Below are 15,869 nucleotides of genomic sequence, written 5' to 3'. Positions count from 1 at the left end.
GGTCATAGATTGTACATACAGTTTCACCTTTCTACATCGTGTTCTTTTATATAGTTTTCTATTACAGAAAGTTTAATTTTAAAGTATCAAGATTAAGTATTGCAAAATATCCTTCTATCAATACATATTAACGACAATATTGGAAAGAATATTTTAAGGTAATATTTTTATATATGGTATAAAAATAAGTTAATAAAGATTATAAATGTATTATAGAAAATTAATTTATTTTTCAAGTTTACGGTATGCTGTAGCCAACAAAAAGTCAAAATAAAATAATGGGAATTAATAATAATATATTTAAATATTGAGGACTTAAATGACAAGTTGGAATCATAAAAAGTGAAGAGTAATAGAGGATGAATTGTTTCGAATAATTTTTTTATTTATTTGAAAAATTGGAGGAATTTTTAATTAATTTATTCAGAGTTGATTTCTGTTTCAGGAAAAATGTAAATTGGCAAGATTCGATTTCACTCTTTCTAAACTGTGTTTTCGTTGTTGTTTTTATATGTGAATGAGAATATGTGTGTACGTGTATATATATATATATATATATATATATATATATATATATATATATATAATGTGTGTGTGTGTGTGTGTGTGTGTGAGATAATTATTTTTTATATATTTAATTGGATCATATATTATTTTCAGAAAGTAACAAATTTGTCTTACTAAAAAAAAATGTCTTATTAAAAATGTCTTATGTTTACAGATGGCTGCTGATTTATTATATAAAATTCGTATATTATTTTGATTCCTTCTTGTTTAATTATAAAATGGTTTAGATGTTTTATGTTCACAGGTAACTATGCTGTTTATATCACTTGAAGAAATTATATATAGAATATATAAAATAATAAAGCGATATCTTTACAATATTATGTATTCTCATTGTCAAATAATATTTAATAAGATATGTAATCTTTATATAATGTTTATAGGCTGTGTGTATAATAATGTGTGTATATGCATTTTTTTTGCAGTTTCAACATGATGCAGATTTGGTTTAATTTAGGAATAGAGTTTCATGAAAAATGACCAAAGTGCTCTATTCCATCGCGCTTATCGGGTAGGTAGGTCGATATCAAATGAATACATAAATTTTCGTCTAATCTCGATTGATTAGAAAAAAATTTTTGATTCATTTCGCGATTGATTTTGTGTTTTTTTTTTCCAAATTATAATGATTATTGTTATTTGGAATTAAAGAGTAGAGTCTTAGTTCGTGGGTCTCCGTATGCGGCAACCTCCAAGTGGTGAGACCTGGGTCGATATTATTTGCGATATACAATAAATGTAAATAACGCAAGTACTGTCGTGCTAATGGCTGCATTTAAATTCAATTAAAATTTATTATGTTCTATGATAATTTATATTCTATTTTTTTATATTAATATATATATATATATATAAATATAAAAATAGAACATATCTCATGTCTCAATAAAGATATTAAATAGATTTATTTAGAAATTTTGAAATTAGCTATATATTATAATCTTGAGAAGAGAGAGTTATTTTAATGCGCTTTCAGTTCATTTTTTTCGTAATCATAACTCACATAAATCTCGAATATAGACGATATATGTGCATAACTTTAGTGTATATAGAATAAAACAAATAAAAAATAATGATAAAACATATAAAATGATAAATCGTGTAGCTTTTTACTTTATTAACTGGAGTAAATGTAGTTATTAAAAATAGTTCTTTATTTTACCGAATAAAAAAGAAACCAGTTGGTAATAGTGGATTCTTCTGTATCAGTTGAGTCAAACGTAGTGAATAATAGTCGAGCGCTATGTTATAGACTAGTTGGTAATAGTAAGATCCTGTCATAGAAATCGATAAAATCTCGATCGGCAATAATAGAGTAGACACATTTATAATTATGTTGAAATCATAATTTAATTTTATGAGAAATTTTAAAGAAAAATTATAATAATTCTCGATAATATTTGTAGTTTTTTTTTTTTTTTGTAATACTAAATGACAATGTTTAAGAATGATTTAATTTTTATGAGATCAGAATTTTATTATTGATGAGATATTTTAAAGAAAATGTAGTAATTCTTAATTAGAAAAGTGAGATAAGAAGATTAATTATTATTACTAATTAATTTGATTTTATATGAATTTTAGCTAACAGTAATATTATAAATTTATGATATCTTAAATTTTGATAAAAAGATGATAATGATGAGTTTATTATTATATATATAATATTATTGTGATGATTATTGTGATGTGAGATTAAATCAGTTTCAAATGATCCGTGTATTAACATTTTACTATAAAAAATAACTTGTACAAAATTTCTTAGATTTACGCAGATCTTAATTCGAACACTGTATCTTACGACGTTATGGCTGAATAATTTTTTACTACGGATATCACGTTTGTAGTTATCTTGCTTACATAATCATAAGCACAGTATTGTTCTTGGAGATCGACACTGTATTCATTTTTCTTATTGAGTTTTTTTCTTATTGGGTTTTTTTCATATTGAGATTCGCCTCTTTTTTTTCATATTAGCGATTGGATCAATTACGTGTGATTACATTTGAATAACCGTGTATCTTATTAATCCAACACATTGAAATGTTTCATGAACATTTAAATTAATGAGGATTGTTAAAAATTAAATTTTCATGTTTTTTTTTTTTTTTTTTTTTATATAACTAAAGATGTTATAAAAAATCTTCAGTTGAATGAAAAATACTCAATGGTTAAAGTTCATGTGTCGTTTAGAGTCCGATGATCAATCGACTTCAAATACACTTGTTATTTTTAGTTAACTTATCATTCTCTGCATTGGACGGTGTTCCACCATTCGCATCGATTTTTATCCTTGCTGAAAGCCGTACCACGTGGACAAAGAGAAGACGTTCTCGACCAACCAGAACAATTATGAAAGACCTGGAAGAAGGAAGCAAAACGAAAGCAAAAATTTATTGTTAGAAAGAGGAACTTGTTTGTTCAATCTTTGGAAGTTCTTTGAAACATTAATAAATGTTTCATGGCGTGGTCGAATCTGTTAAAAGCGTTACGATTTGTGACATATATTATATAAGATATAATAGTATGATCTGTTTGTAGAGATGAGTGACATAATTTGTAAATAAAAAATTTTAAATCTTTGGTTGTAAAATTTTAAAAGTTTGGTATAAAAAGACATTGTCTATGTTAATTTTTCGAAAGTCTTGATTCTTGATTTCAACGCAGATTTTCTTTTTCTTCTTCTTTTTCTTCTATCTCTTCTTTTAATCTCTTTGATATATGTAGAACGTAAAGTATAGGTAGTATGAGTGATTAAATAGGAAAATATGAGATAGAAAGTCTCCATGAGATGCTTCCTCGTTCTCCTCTTAAGATTGAGTCACTTCCTTGTTCGATTATATTCGAAGTGAATCGATTTTATTAATTCATTTTAATTAAATATCTTTCATAACGAAGATCTAACTAATATAATTCGTAATTAGAATGGCTGCGCGAATTCTTTACTTCTTCTAATTCTTATATATTAAATGAGATATGAATTTCTCTTTCATATATTTATAAAAGCATAATTTTCAAATGTCTTAAAATCAAAATACTTCGTACTATAAAATCGATCAGTAGAATGTTTAATTGAATTTTTAATAAAAGATAACTAACTGACCATTACTTACTAAATAGCATAGAGTATATATTAAATTGACTAAAAATTAATATCATTATTTTTTATATATTGTATTATATTACATTGTATTTGAAAAATTCGCAGATTTTTTCTACTTTAAGATTTATTTCATTTTACGAATGAAATTCAGATATACATTAAATAAAAAGTCACGAATTTTTCAAATTGTTCTTAAATGAAAATAAACAAATATTAGAAATTCCTACGTTAATTTTTCAGAAATTCAGAAATTCTGGAATTCAAAAATTCCTACGTATTAACCAATTTAATATATAATCAATGTAACAGTTTTATTTTAAAAAGAATTATGCATTTATTATTTATGAGACAAAAGTATGGTCATTCATCTTAATTTGGATACTTTCGCTTAATGTACAATACATATATACGTATAACTAATGTACATATATACAAATGGTTTGCCATTCTCGAATCGTTATTGATTACTTCCTCGTTACGTATAAACTACATAAATATATCTTTCATCATAAAAATATCATATAGGAAGTATCGAAGAATCTTTCTCTTACAAAACGTGTCGTGTGAAGATAACCTCGGAAGTTAACCGGCCAACTCGTCACGAGTACCAGCGTAAAGTTGTAATTATTGAATATCTGCACGTTAAGATTAAAAGTAAAAGCGTTTAATACATTCAGTGAACTTACTTGACACTTGGTTTCTACGTCAGCGAACATACCCTTCCTTCCACGGCAAGAAAATTCAGTCTCTGGAATTATCGTGAGATTCGTGTAACTAATATTTGATGTGATATTATTATTGTACTTGTTATCGCGATAACCATTAGAACGAACATTCGTTCGAATAATTTTGTTCGAATTGTATCTGTGCCGATCTGCGCCATTATCGTAATTGTTTCTCTCGTTAGATTTGCCAACAACGTGTCTTAACGATCTTCCGTGAAATTCGTCGAGAAATCCTTGATAATCCGTGAGAATCTAAAATGTAAAAATATTCGTAATTTTTATCAGGATAATGGTTGAACATATTTAATGATAATGTTGAACATATTAAATAATAACAAGTTCATTATTATTTAATCAATATTTTTCCTTTTTTCTTTTTCTTTTTTTTTATGATTTTATATTTTGCTCTTATTATTAATTTCTCATTATTTATAATTTACTCTTTAATAAATATGCTAAATTATTTTTTTTTCTGCATATATATATATGAAATATATATATATGCAGAAAAAAAAATAATTATATATATGAAATATATATATATATATATGCAGAAAAAAAAATAATTTAGCATATATATATAAATAATTTAGCATATATATATATATATATATATATATATATATATATATATGTATCCTTTCTATTTTAATCATAATTTTTTATTATAATTAAATCTGTTTTTTCTTTCACTCTGTGCCATCAATATATCATAGCGTTGAACGATCGCTTCACGGAGATTTGTATGTTTGATATATGGCATCACGCTCGACGTACATACTTTCGTTTTTTCACATCTGGTATAACGTATAAGGATATCTTCTTGGGAGGACTATGTAATACTAGAAAACTGTGGTAGTATTTGTGGTGTAGGCTCGAACGATCGTGGAAGTAGGTAAACTAGAATCTCATGTGTCGACAAAACTTGTTTTGCTTTCACGGTCTGTATGACTTGCAACATCTGTACTATTTATTTAGCTATTACATACGTTTGTCGATCGATTTAATTATGTATCATTGTTTAGAAATAATGAAAACAAGAGAGAGAGAGAGAGAGAGAGAGAGAGAGAGAAAACTCATTCGATCAATCGAATAAAAATTGAAGTATTCAAAGTGTTTCGATTCATAAGTTTTAATTATACTATTATTATTTTGTTTGTTTGTATTTATAAATCGATTATTAATAAATCGATTAATAAAACGCCCTAATTATTGATCTAGAAAATTGAAAATAAAATTGTTATCACAAAATAACATCGTAAATATATGCAGCTTGCCCGTTTTTTCTTTTATCTTTTTTTTTTTTATTTTTTTTTTCTTGATTACTTTTTAAAATTTTAACTTTTAAAATGTTTATTCAAATATATCGTATAATTTATACAAAATTATGCAAATTATATAGAAAAGAAGAAAAAAGTATAACTTCTGTATAAACGTATATGATATAATAAAACAAATTACCTGATGAGAATTAAACAATATGTTGTCGACGTAATATTCATTGAAAGGTCGATAAACGGTATCCCAATCGTATTCGAGATCCAAGGTAGGCAAATACGTTCGTTCAAAGAAATTAGGATTCGCTGGTAACATCAATGGCGTTACTATTGGCTTATAAACACCAGGTTTGGTAGGTGGAATCAATGGTACAAGCTGTTGTCTGTAATTAGGATAAGGTTGCTGTTTGTTATGCATTCGATGATGCTTGTAATTTCCAAAGTTATTCATTGGTTTCTCGGGTCTTCCGAAAGGCGTTCGAATTATGTAAGTTGTGTCGACGGCTTTCGGATGATCATAATGAGTCCGACCTTCGGGTGGTACGTATCTACCATCAGGCGTTAAGTATACCTTTAATAAAAATTATTTATTAAATTATATAACATATTATATTAATGATTTATTATCTCGTTGAATTTTATTCAATGTATTTTCATATTTATTCTGCATATAAATTTGTTTACTTTAATGATCTTAGGCATATGCTGGGAAGTATGTGGATGTTTATGAACCTGTCTCGCGTCTAGTACAACACCATCCGGTATTGTAATGCCTTCCTTATTCAAGCGATTTAGCGCCAAACGATCGGTTCTAAAAGCTTCCTCTGGTATTTTCCCACCAAGAGCTGGCAATACTTGTTCCCTAAAGATTTGACGTTTTTGCTGCAACAAGAATTCTGAGGACTTCGTGCGAACTGCGGTTCGTTTGATTCGTTTTTTCTTTCTTTCTTTTTTTTTTTTCTTTTTTTTTTTTGTTTAAAAAAAATTAAATCAAAATAAGATAGAAGAATATTTTTGTGCAAATGAAATTTGGAAAAGTTAATGAGGAATTAACGAAAGATATTTTTAAATAGAAATATAACCTTTTCAGCTACTGCAACGGATAGCAATAAAAAAATCGTGATAATCAATGTCAGCTGGCGGCACCAATTATTATTGTTAATACTGCTATTATTGCTATCGTTCATCTTTCCGTTTCCGTTCATCTTAATTGATGTACGATCGATCGATCGATCAATCAATTAATTAATTAATCAATCAATTCGACTTCGACTTTGACTTCGACTTTGACTTCGTCTTCGACTTCGACTTCGACTTCGACTTTGACTTCGACTTCGACTTTGACTTTGACTTCGACTTCGACTTCGGTTTCGGCTTCGGCTTCGGCTCCACTCTTAAATCTGTACGATCATCGCATCCTTTCTATCTTCTTGGTTTTGGTCCCTCTCTAGTATGCTAATGCACCGTTATATCTGCAATAGAATTACGAAATATAGTTGTGCCGTTCTTGTAAAATACAAGAAACATTTAAGAAAGTATCGCGTGTCGTCGTTAAAACACATCCGACAACTGATTTGCATCGCTTGCGAAAATATTCGAGAAACGAACGGATTCTTTCTTCTTTTTTTTTTTTCTTCTTCTTCTCTCTCTCTCTCTTTCTCTCCCCCTTTTTTTTTTTGAGCAACAACGGATTAATACCGGAAGGTAAATTGTTTCATGACAAAACTATTGATATATCATTTTACAATGTAAATTTGTAGAAAATCTATTAAAATACATTTATCGCAATTCTTGCTCATGCTCATGCTTATGCTCATGTTCATGGTCGTGCTCATGATCCTGTTTCGTGATTCGTGATTGAGTTGATATAATATAATCAAAACCTTTTTTTTTTTTTGTTTTATATATATATTTTTTTTCTTTCATATATAATGCTTATACAATATATATTTTTATTATAGTATATTCTTAATATTATCATAGTAGGTTTTTTTTTTTTTTTCTAAAATTTCACGTTAAAATAAGTTAAAATAAAAGAAAAGAAAGTATTCCAAATTCTTTTTTTCTTTTTTTTTTTCTTTTTTTTCTTTTTTTTTTTTTTTCTTTTTTTTTTGGGAAACGCTTCACCGATGAAATTTATTCGTTACTTTGGCCCGCTTACTCTCTCGCGCGTCTATATTTGAATTATGCAACGTCCGGCAGTCACGTGTGTTCCAGAAAGATGAAGAGATAAAGAATGAAATAGATGCATTGATAGGAGCGCGTGCGTGAATTCTCGCATGGATCTTTAAAACGCAACCAGAAAATCCGGAACTTTTCGGCTTCTTTTAGAAATGTTTATTTTAACATAATTTTTATTCTGCTCGTCACCGGAAGATATTTATGGTCGTCCTCTTTTTTTCTTTTTTTTTTCTTTTTTTTTTATCTCTTACATTGAAAGGAAAAATACAAAATGCCTGAGCACTATTGGTGAATTTTAGATTATTATAAATTTTAATTTATTATTATTATTATTATTATTATTATTATTATTATTATTATTATTATTATTATTATTATTATTATTATTATAAATTTTGTTTAGATATTATCAGATGAATGAGATTTTTTATTTAACGATATATATAATATATAAAATATATAAAATAATTCTTTTTATTCGATATAGTATAGAAAAAAATATAAAAATAGAAATACAAGGGAAATTCTAAATTTTTAAATTCGTTCTTAAAACATTGGATTGCTTTTCTTTTTGCCATCTCATCGAAGCTAATGAACAAATTAAAGTAGATTTGTAATATGCGATAATTTATTCTTTCATAATATTCTGTAGATTTTTCATATGTAACGAGAATTTAATTTTGACTGTAAATTATCATCATCGTTATCGAACGTTCTGTTTGGTCTTCGTCATTTAACAAAACGATACAATCGCTCTCAGTAGAATCTCAGCCTTGTTCTAATTACGTTCCTCACGAGAAGAAGCTGTTGCAATCATCTTCGTCTCTCTCTCTCTCTCTCTCCCCCTCCCCCCCTCTCTCTCTTTCTTTCTCTCTCTCTCTCTCTCTCTGACAGTAAATAAACGTGTATAAATCTATCTATATTTCACTGAACTCCGTGTTATATAGAAGATTTCGATTGACTTCGTTTATTCGAATCAAGTTGTCCTTGTAATTATATGAAACATCATCATCATCATCAATTGATCTAGTCGTAGAATTTTACAATTAAAAAATTGAAAGTAATTGTTATTAGTTGTTGTTGAAAGTAACGTTGAAAATTGAAAGTAATTGTTGTTAATAATTGATGTATGTAATTGAAAATTTATGAATGTTTGAATATTATTATCAAAATATTTGTATTTTGTATATCATTTGTATTTGTACATCAAAATATTGTATTTTCATGATAGTATCAAAATTATTCGATACTTTTATAAAATTGCATAGTTATTGGAAAATATTCTTTTTGAAAAAATTATTAAAAATTTTATTCATATACACTAGGACGTAAATCATGCGACGAGTTAATAAATAAAAGTTGACTTTTATCTCTTTTCTATATTTTCCTATATGTAAGATTTTTATTTGTTATGTAAATCTTTTATATGTAGATTTATTTATTTATTTATTATAAATAGCTATGATATTAATCTTATATGATACGTTATTAAAATATAGATAACAAGAAAAGTTAAATATAATTTCAATTCGTAAATAATCATGATTTATATTGGTTAAACATATTGAATCATGTTATATTGAATGAATTTTATGATTCATAAAAAGAGTTTCCTTAATTCATAAATCAACGATTGTATGTGAAAAATTGTAAAGCAAGAGGCTATGAGTATTACCTAAAGAAATATGTTCTCTCTCTCTCTCTCTCTTTCTTTTTCTCTCACCTTCTTTAATTGGTATGCAAGTAGTATTTCGTTCTTAGTTAACACGCATACCCTGTGTATGAAATTTTTTTTTGTCTTTCTTTCTTTACTATAAGAAGAGATGAGAAAAGTCTAACAGATTTTTCTTTTATAAATAACTTTTCTCTCCCTTTCTGTTTCTCTTTTTCTCTCTCTTTTTTTCTCTCTCTCTTTTTCTATCTTGCAACGATGAGAGTATTACGGAACACAGTTAGTCGTGTAGTAAAATACGTTCGAAAACTTGCTGACGATGCAACCGCGAAATGTGCACCATTCGCGGTTCTGGTTCACACGATTTCGAGCCGCGTGTGTGTGTGTGTGTGTGTGTGTGCGCGCGTATGTGTTCATGGCTTGATAATAACGTTCTCAAACGACCACCCGTTATTCTTCCTCTTTCACTTGAATTCCTATTCCTTGTTCCTTCTTAGTTTTTCTTGTTAAAATATTATAATACGTAGACAGTTTTATCATTTTGTAGATAGACAATTTTTTTTAAGTATATCGTGATTATATTTTTTTTTTCGTAATGTTTGTTAAAGCATAGATTTCAAATATATAAAAATATATTTTTACAAATTTTAACTATGTGATGTATATCATTTTTGTTTAGAATTTTTTAAATATATATTTTTAAATATATATTTTTTTAATTTGAAATATCTAAAGTCTCTCTCTTTTTCTTTCTCTATGTGTATGTTTCTGTATGTGTATGGATATAAAGATTTTAAATACCTCCGTAAAATATATTTTTATAAAAAGTGGAAAAATTTTAAGTACTTATGAGATAATAATTTTATATTAAGCAAATTTCGTCCTTTTTAAGTCTAATTGGAATAATATTTATAAAAAAAAAAAAAAAATAATAATAATAATTAAAAAATTGTTTTCCTTTTTTGTGCGAAAAATTTACAATGATTTTTTTTTAATATAGTAATAGATAAAAAAAAAAAGAATAAGAAGAAGAACAAGCAAAGAAAATGTCAATGATAAGCATAATTAGAATTTACAACGAGCCTGAATAATTACTTTGGTAGTTTGGTATGACTTAATACCCGTTTTACGAAAGAGAATGGCTCTTTTGATCGTTTTGTGCTCTACACGTTTTACTCTTACTTTCTGTGTAATTATTTCTTCTCGAGAATAAGAGAAACAGAAACGAAGATGTTAGTGAAGGTTAATTGCTTTTTAAAGTGTTTCATCTAATAGAACATCTATACATACGTAAGAATATGTATATTAATCTTTCTATTTATTAGAGATAATAAATATAGTAGATAAAGATATATTAATAATTAATAGAACTTGTTGTTTGTCTAGTGAATAAATAGAATTTACTATTAATTCGAAATAAGATAAAAGAAATAAAATGAAAATATAAAAAAGATAATTATAAAGATTAAATTTATATCAGAAATATTATTAGGAAAAAAGTTATATCGGAAATATTATATAGCGAAAAAAATTGTATTAAAAATATTACATAAGAAAAGAAATTCTACTATGAAAATTATGGTAAAAAAATTATATTACAAAATTATATTAGAAAAAAGATTAACGACAATTAATTATATATATTCGATATAACATCGATTTTTATTAATGGAAAAATTCTGATAAAATTATCTAGTGAAATTTTTTATCAAAAGGAAAATCTGTTTCTCAAATATTTTTTCAAAACATTCTTAATAATCATGGTGTTATAAAACGGGGAAGATATTTGCTAGTAATCGTCTAGTAGAAAGTTGAACATCTTTTGACGAGAGAGACGAAGATAAAGTGAGAGAGAAAAAAAAGAAAGAGTGAGAGAGAGAGAGAGAGAGAAAGTTAATAACATCGGTTGGTATAATTCTCTTAACGATTCTATTTCGAATCAATCGATTTATTATTATCGATTATTGAACTGAATTTATACGTATATTGCGTAAGAAATTTGCGAGAACGCAACGGAAGTGAAAGGAATTTCATGATGAGATACACCTTCTTATATTCTATTATGCGTTACATAAAATTGGATCTATTCGTGCATTATTTCACTCAACATGAATGAAAATAATATAAAACAATAGTTAATAAATTATTTATACTTGAAGAACAAAAAAATAAGCTAACTAAAAAAATAACGTTAGCTTTTTTTTAAACAAAAATTCTATATGATCTCCATATTTATTATTATATTTTCCTTTTATTACTTTCCTTTTTTCTTTTTTTTTCAAATCATTTATAATTCTAAATCTTTCTTGTGTCTACCAAAGTTTATACAGATTATTATCAAAGTTTCTGAGTGATTTTAAAAATCAATTATTCCATGACAATAATAATAATAATAATAATAATGATAATAATAATAATAATAATAATAATAATAATAATAATAATAATAATAATAATAATAATAATAATAATAATAATAATAATAATAATAATAATAATAATAATAATAATAATAATAATAATAATAATAATAATAATGATAATGATAATAATAATGATAATAATGTCATTTTGCTGTTGATTTTTACAAAAAATACTACTTGGTATTTCTAGGTTTTTTTTTCTTTTTTTTTTTTTTTTGATAGATCAAACAGCGGAGTCGATATGCAAGAGAAGACAGTAATTAAAAGGTTTCTATTATATTTGACGTATTACAAGTCTCGTAGTCGAACAAGAGAAAAAAGATAAATAAAAAATAATTGTAACGGAGAAACAGACAAAAAGATAAAATAGTTGAAATGAATGAATTGGGGGAATTTTCAGATCACAAAAAATTTTTCTTGATCGTCGATGGTAGTAGATAACATGTAGTAATTTATCAGTAATTAGTAGTTATTAAATACTAATCATATTTACGAAGGACTCACTGTGAAACTTGAGTAAAAGAAAGACCAAAAAAAAAAAAAAAAGAAAAAATTAAGAAATTACTTTAATGACCAACCACTGCTTGTGATCGACATAAATGATAAGATCGTGGAATTGCATCGTAGATTTCTAATCCTAATTCGAATTATGTTCTTATTCCATGTACATCCTATTTCAATGCACGTCAAAAAGCCATAAAGTCTATCATGAAATTTAAATATTTATAAATTTTTATTCAAATGAAATAATTTATTTGTTGGTTAATAACAATAACAAAAGTTTTAATAAATGACAGTTAATAATAATCGTCAACGATTGTTTATTTAATTGTTTATAAAAAAAAATTGTTTATAAATTCATACATAAATTAATAATTTGTTTATAAATTCATATATATTATTGTTTTCGTTATCAAAATAGACTCTATATAGGAATGTGTATGAGATTACGTTAATGAGGTAACGAATAAAAGAAATTCTCTACGTGGATTGGGAGAGGGAGTAAAAAAAAAAAAAAATGACTAAGGTGTCCACAGAGTAATTTGCCACGGCAAATTGCTTGACGCGCTTCGATTCGCCTGGTATGTGCTTAATGAGGCGCCCAAGGCGAAAGACAAATAAAGTACGTTCCTTTGAGGATTTCATTCCATCTTATTTATCTATTGCAATTTGTTATCGATATATCATCTATCACTGATCATCAATCTGTGAAACTAGCGATTTATTTTTTAACGAAATTTTCGAAGGCGTTATATCCCAAAAGTATTTTCTTTTATTTTTTTATTATGATATACATTTCTTAATTTTTATTATAATTATTTATTTATTTCTTTTTTTTTTTTTTCTTTTATTATTTTATACATTTGTTTTAAAGTGTATTTCATCCGATATATTTCGCCTCTTACAATTCATTATCGAACTATCATTCTATTATTTATAAATAACCGTATAGACCTTATGGATCTATCGATACAAATTTCAATTAAAATTTTTTAAATATTACTTTATAAAAAGATTTTCTTTTATATTTTTATTATAATTATTTCTCACTTTATCATTGTAATTATTTATTTTTATATAAATAATTCTATATTCGTTTTATTATTTATCATTTAGTATTATTACAATTATTTCTCTTCCTTTAAAATTATTTTATATAACATTTGGTTGAAAAAAATTACTTGTAGAATTTTGTTTTTAAAAAATGGAATGAATGTCATTTCTTTGGAACTGGACATTGCATTTCATAACGTGAAAGGACTATCTCTTTCTCTCTCTCTTTTGCTTTGTCTCTTTTCTTCCGTACTTTCCCCTGATCCCGTGACAAGAATAAAAATAAAAAGGAAGATGGAGAAAGAGATAAAGACAGAGAGAGAGAAAGAGAGAGAGAGAGAGAGAGAGAGAGAGAGAGAGAGAGAAGAAATGGCAACAATAATTAAGATCACTTTGGAGAAGGTTAATTACTCTTGGTTTATCCTTCATCGAAGTGAAACGTGTTTGAAAGGGTAGAATCGATCAAAGTTTCCTTTCCTTTCCTTTGTAATGTCCGTTTTATTCTATTCTTTTTTTTTTTTTTATATCACACTTGCAACGATCGAAAGATTATACATAATAATAATAAAAAACAAGATATACCCGCTTACCTTTTTGAAGAAATGTCGAAATGTTTTATTAAAAAAAAAAAAAAAAAAAAAAAAAAAAAGGAAAGAAAGAAAGAACGAAAGAAAGAAAAAAAAGCGACACTTTCACTGTATCTTCCAATATTTAACACTTTTTTGTTATTTCGTTTTTTTTTTTTTTTGTTTATATATTTTTTTCCTCCCAGTTAAGACACACAATTTTATTTAAACGACAACTTTAAATTTAATTTGTTAACTAGAAATAAATTTTATGCAGATATATATATGTGTGTGTGTATGTGTGTGTGTGTGTGTGTGTGTGTGTATGTGTGTATGTGTATGTGTGTATGCATGTATATATGTATGTGTGTTTGTGTATATGTATGTGTGTGTGTTAATGTACGTCAACTGAAAACACGATCACGAGTTATTTAATTTTTGTGTAAAAAAAAAAACGAGAACGATTATCGACCGTTTCGAATAAGGAGGAAATTGAAGGATGGTGAAGATGTTACTGAGCCTGCCAGCAAGAGTTCTCCTCGTGATATACTCAGGGAGGTTCAAGCACGTGATTCGTATACGAAACTTACTTTCACTACATCGACCGGGATAATTCCGAGTTTCTATCCTTCTAACTTACTTATGCGTAGATATGGGGCTGATCGACGTTACCGCAGTGATCGATACTCTGTTTCACGTGACGATTGAAATCCATTCGAATGTCTTCGATCTATCGATTGATCGATGGATCTTTATTCGACTTATATACTTTTTCTTTTTCGCTTTTATTTATTTTATTTTTTATATATATATATATATATTTTTTTCTTTTACAAAAAGTGAAAGGTTCTTAAAATGAAAAAGGTGAATAGTAATTCTTTTTCTTTTTCTAATTTTGTTCGAAAAATATTGAAACGTACATGGTGACACGTATTATGTGTTATACGTGTAATGAATACTTTCACGTAAAGATATATATATATATATATATATATATATATATATATATATATTAATTTTATTAATAATAATACTTAAATAATACGTATACATACACAATTTCTCTTTTATTTCTAACGATAAAGTTTTATCACTCCATGATATCACCATGCTCGTGTAAGAACGTAACACGTAATAGGTGCAAATGATACAAAGGTAATGATTATAGCTGTATTACTAAAGTCTTACCTACGATATCGTAAGTTCCACGAACTTTGTTTCGACATAGTCATATACGTGCATTATGTATTTCAAAGAAAATTTATGCAGCAAAGGCTGACACTGAATAATAATTAGAACGTGGGAGCAGAATTTTACAATATCTTTTCTACGAGATGCCAAATGAAGGATCTTTTCATTCATTCCTTTTTATCTTTTTTTTTTTTTATATATATTATTGCATTTCAAATTGAATATCTTATGTATTTATTTATATAAAAAAAATTCTAAAAGAAAAAAGAATTGAATCGATCTTGAAATCGTTAGATTGTATAGATCTTTTTTGTTTTTCTTTTTTTTTCTTTTTTTTTTTCATAAATTAAACATGCAGCTTATGTAGGATATATTTTTTGTATTATCATTGCCAGTAAGTAAAAAAGAAAAAAAAAAGAAAAAGAAAAAAAAGAACAGAAAAAAGTTGGAAGAAAAAATTCGATCTTGAAATCGAATAGAGACCATTGATTGCAAAAGTATAAAATTTAGAAAAATAGAAGATTGAAATAGAATTGATAGCGTATAAACGAGAGACACCGGATTTCTCGTAATTAACGGCTCGTCCCAATTAACGAGACGGGCTGTACCT

At 26.3% G+C, this 15,869-nt stretch overlaps 1 protein-coding gene across 4 annotated transcripts; it reads right to left on the bottom strand.

Moving 5' to 3' along the window:
* Positions 1 to 2,170: 2,170 nt before the first annotated feature.
* Positions 2,171 to 14,679, bottom strand: LOC118440866 (uncharacterized). Of its 4 annotated transcripts, none has more exons than XM_035864534.2 (6): positions 14,093 to 14,617; positions 6,755 to 7,144; positions 6,357 to 6,554; positions 5,857 to 6,243; positions 4,357 to 4,647; positions 2,171 to 2,928 (listed from the first exon to the last, which is right to left on the bottom strand). In XM_035864534.2, the coding sequence occupies exons 2-6, from the start codon at positions 6,875 to 6,877 to the stop codon at positions 2,812 to 2,814; spliced, it is 1,116 nt and encodes a 371-aa protein (XP_035720427.1). In that variant the 5' UTR covers positions 6,878 to 7,144; positions 14,093 to 14,617; the 3' UTR covers positions 2,171 to 2,811. The 4 variants fall into 4 exon arrangements, with proteins under 4 accessions (XP_035720427.1, XP_085513895.1, XP_035720424.2 ...); XM_085657770.1 differs by lacking the exon at positions 2,171 to 2,928 and adding an exon at positions 4,178 to 4,305 and having other exon boundaries at positions 4,389 to 4,647; XM_085657769.1 differs by lacking the exons at positions 2,171 to 2,928; positions 14,093 to 14,617 and adding an exon at positions 14,659 to 14,679 and having other exon boundaries at positions 3,957 to 4,647.
* Positions 14,680 to 15,869: the final 1,190 nt, after the last annotated feature.

The sequence above is a fragment of the Vespa mandarinia genome, chromosome 6 (assembly GCF_050613455.1).
Source record: "Vespa mandarinia isolate Hongniang chromosome 6, ASM5061345v1, whole genome shotgun sequence".
NCBI classification, from domain to species: domain Eukaryota; kingdom Metazoa; phylum Arthropoda; class Insecta; order Hymenoptera; family Vespidae; genus Vespa; species Vespa mandarinia.
This window is presented reverse-complemented; position numbering and strand designations above follow the sequence as displayed.

Excerpts from the sequence above, each read along its gene's own strand:
- LOC118440866 (XM_085657769.1), bottom strand. The coding sequence starts at position 6,877 with ATGAACGGAAACGGAAAGATGAACGATAGCAATAATAGCAGTATTAAC. Across the intron at positions 6,555-6,754 it reads CCGTTGCAGTAGCTGAAAAG|CAAAAACGTCAAATCTTTAG; the intron begins GTTATATTTCTA and ends TTCTTGTTGCAG. Across the intron at positions 4,648-5,856 it reads TATTGTTTAATTCTCATCAG|ATTCTCACGGATTATCAAGG; the intron begins GTAATTTGTTTT and ends TTTACATTTTAG.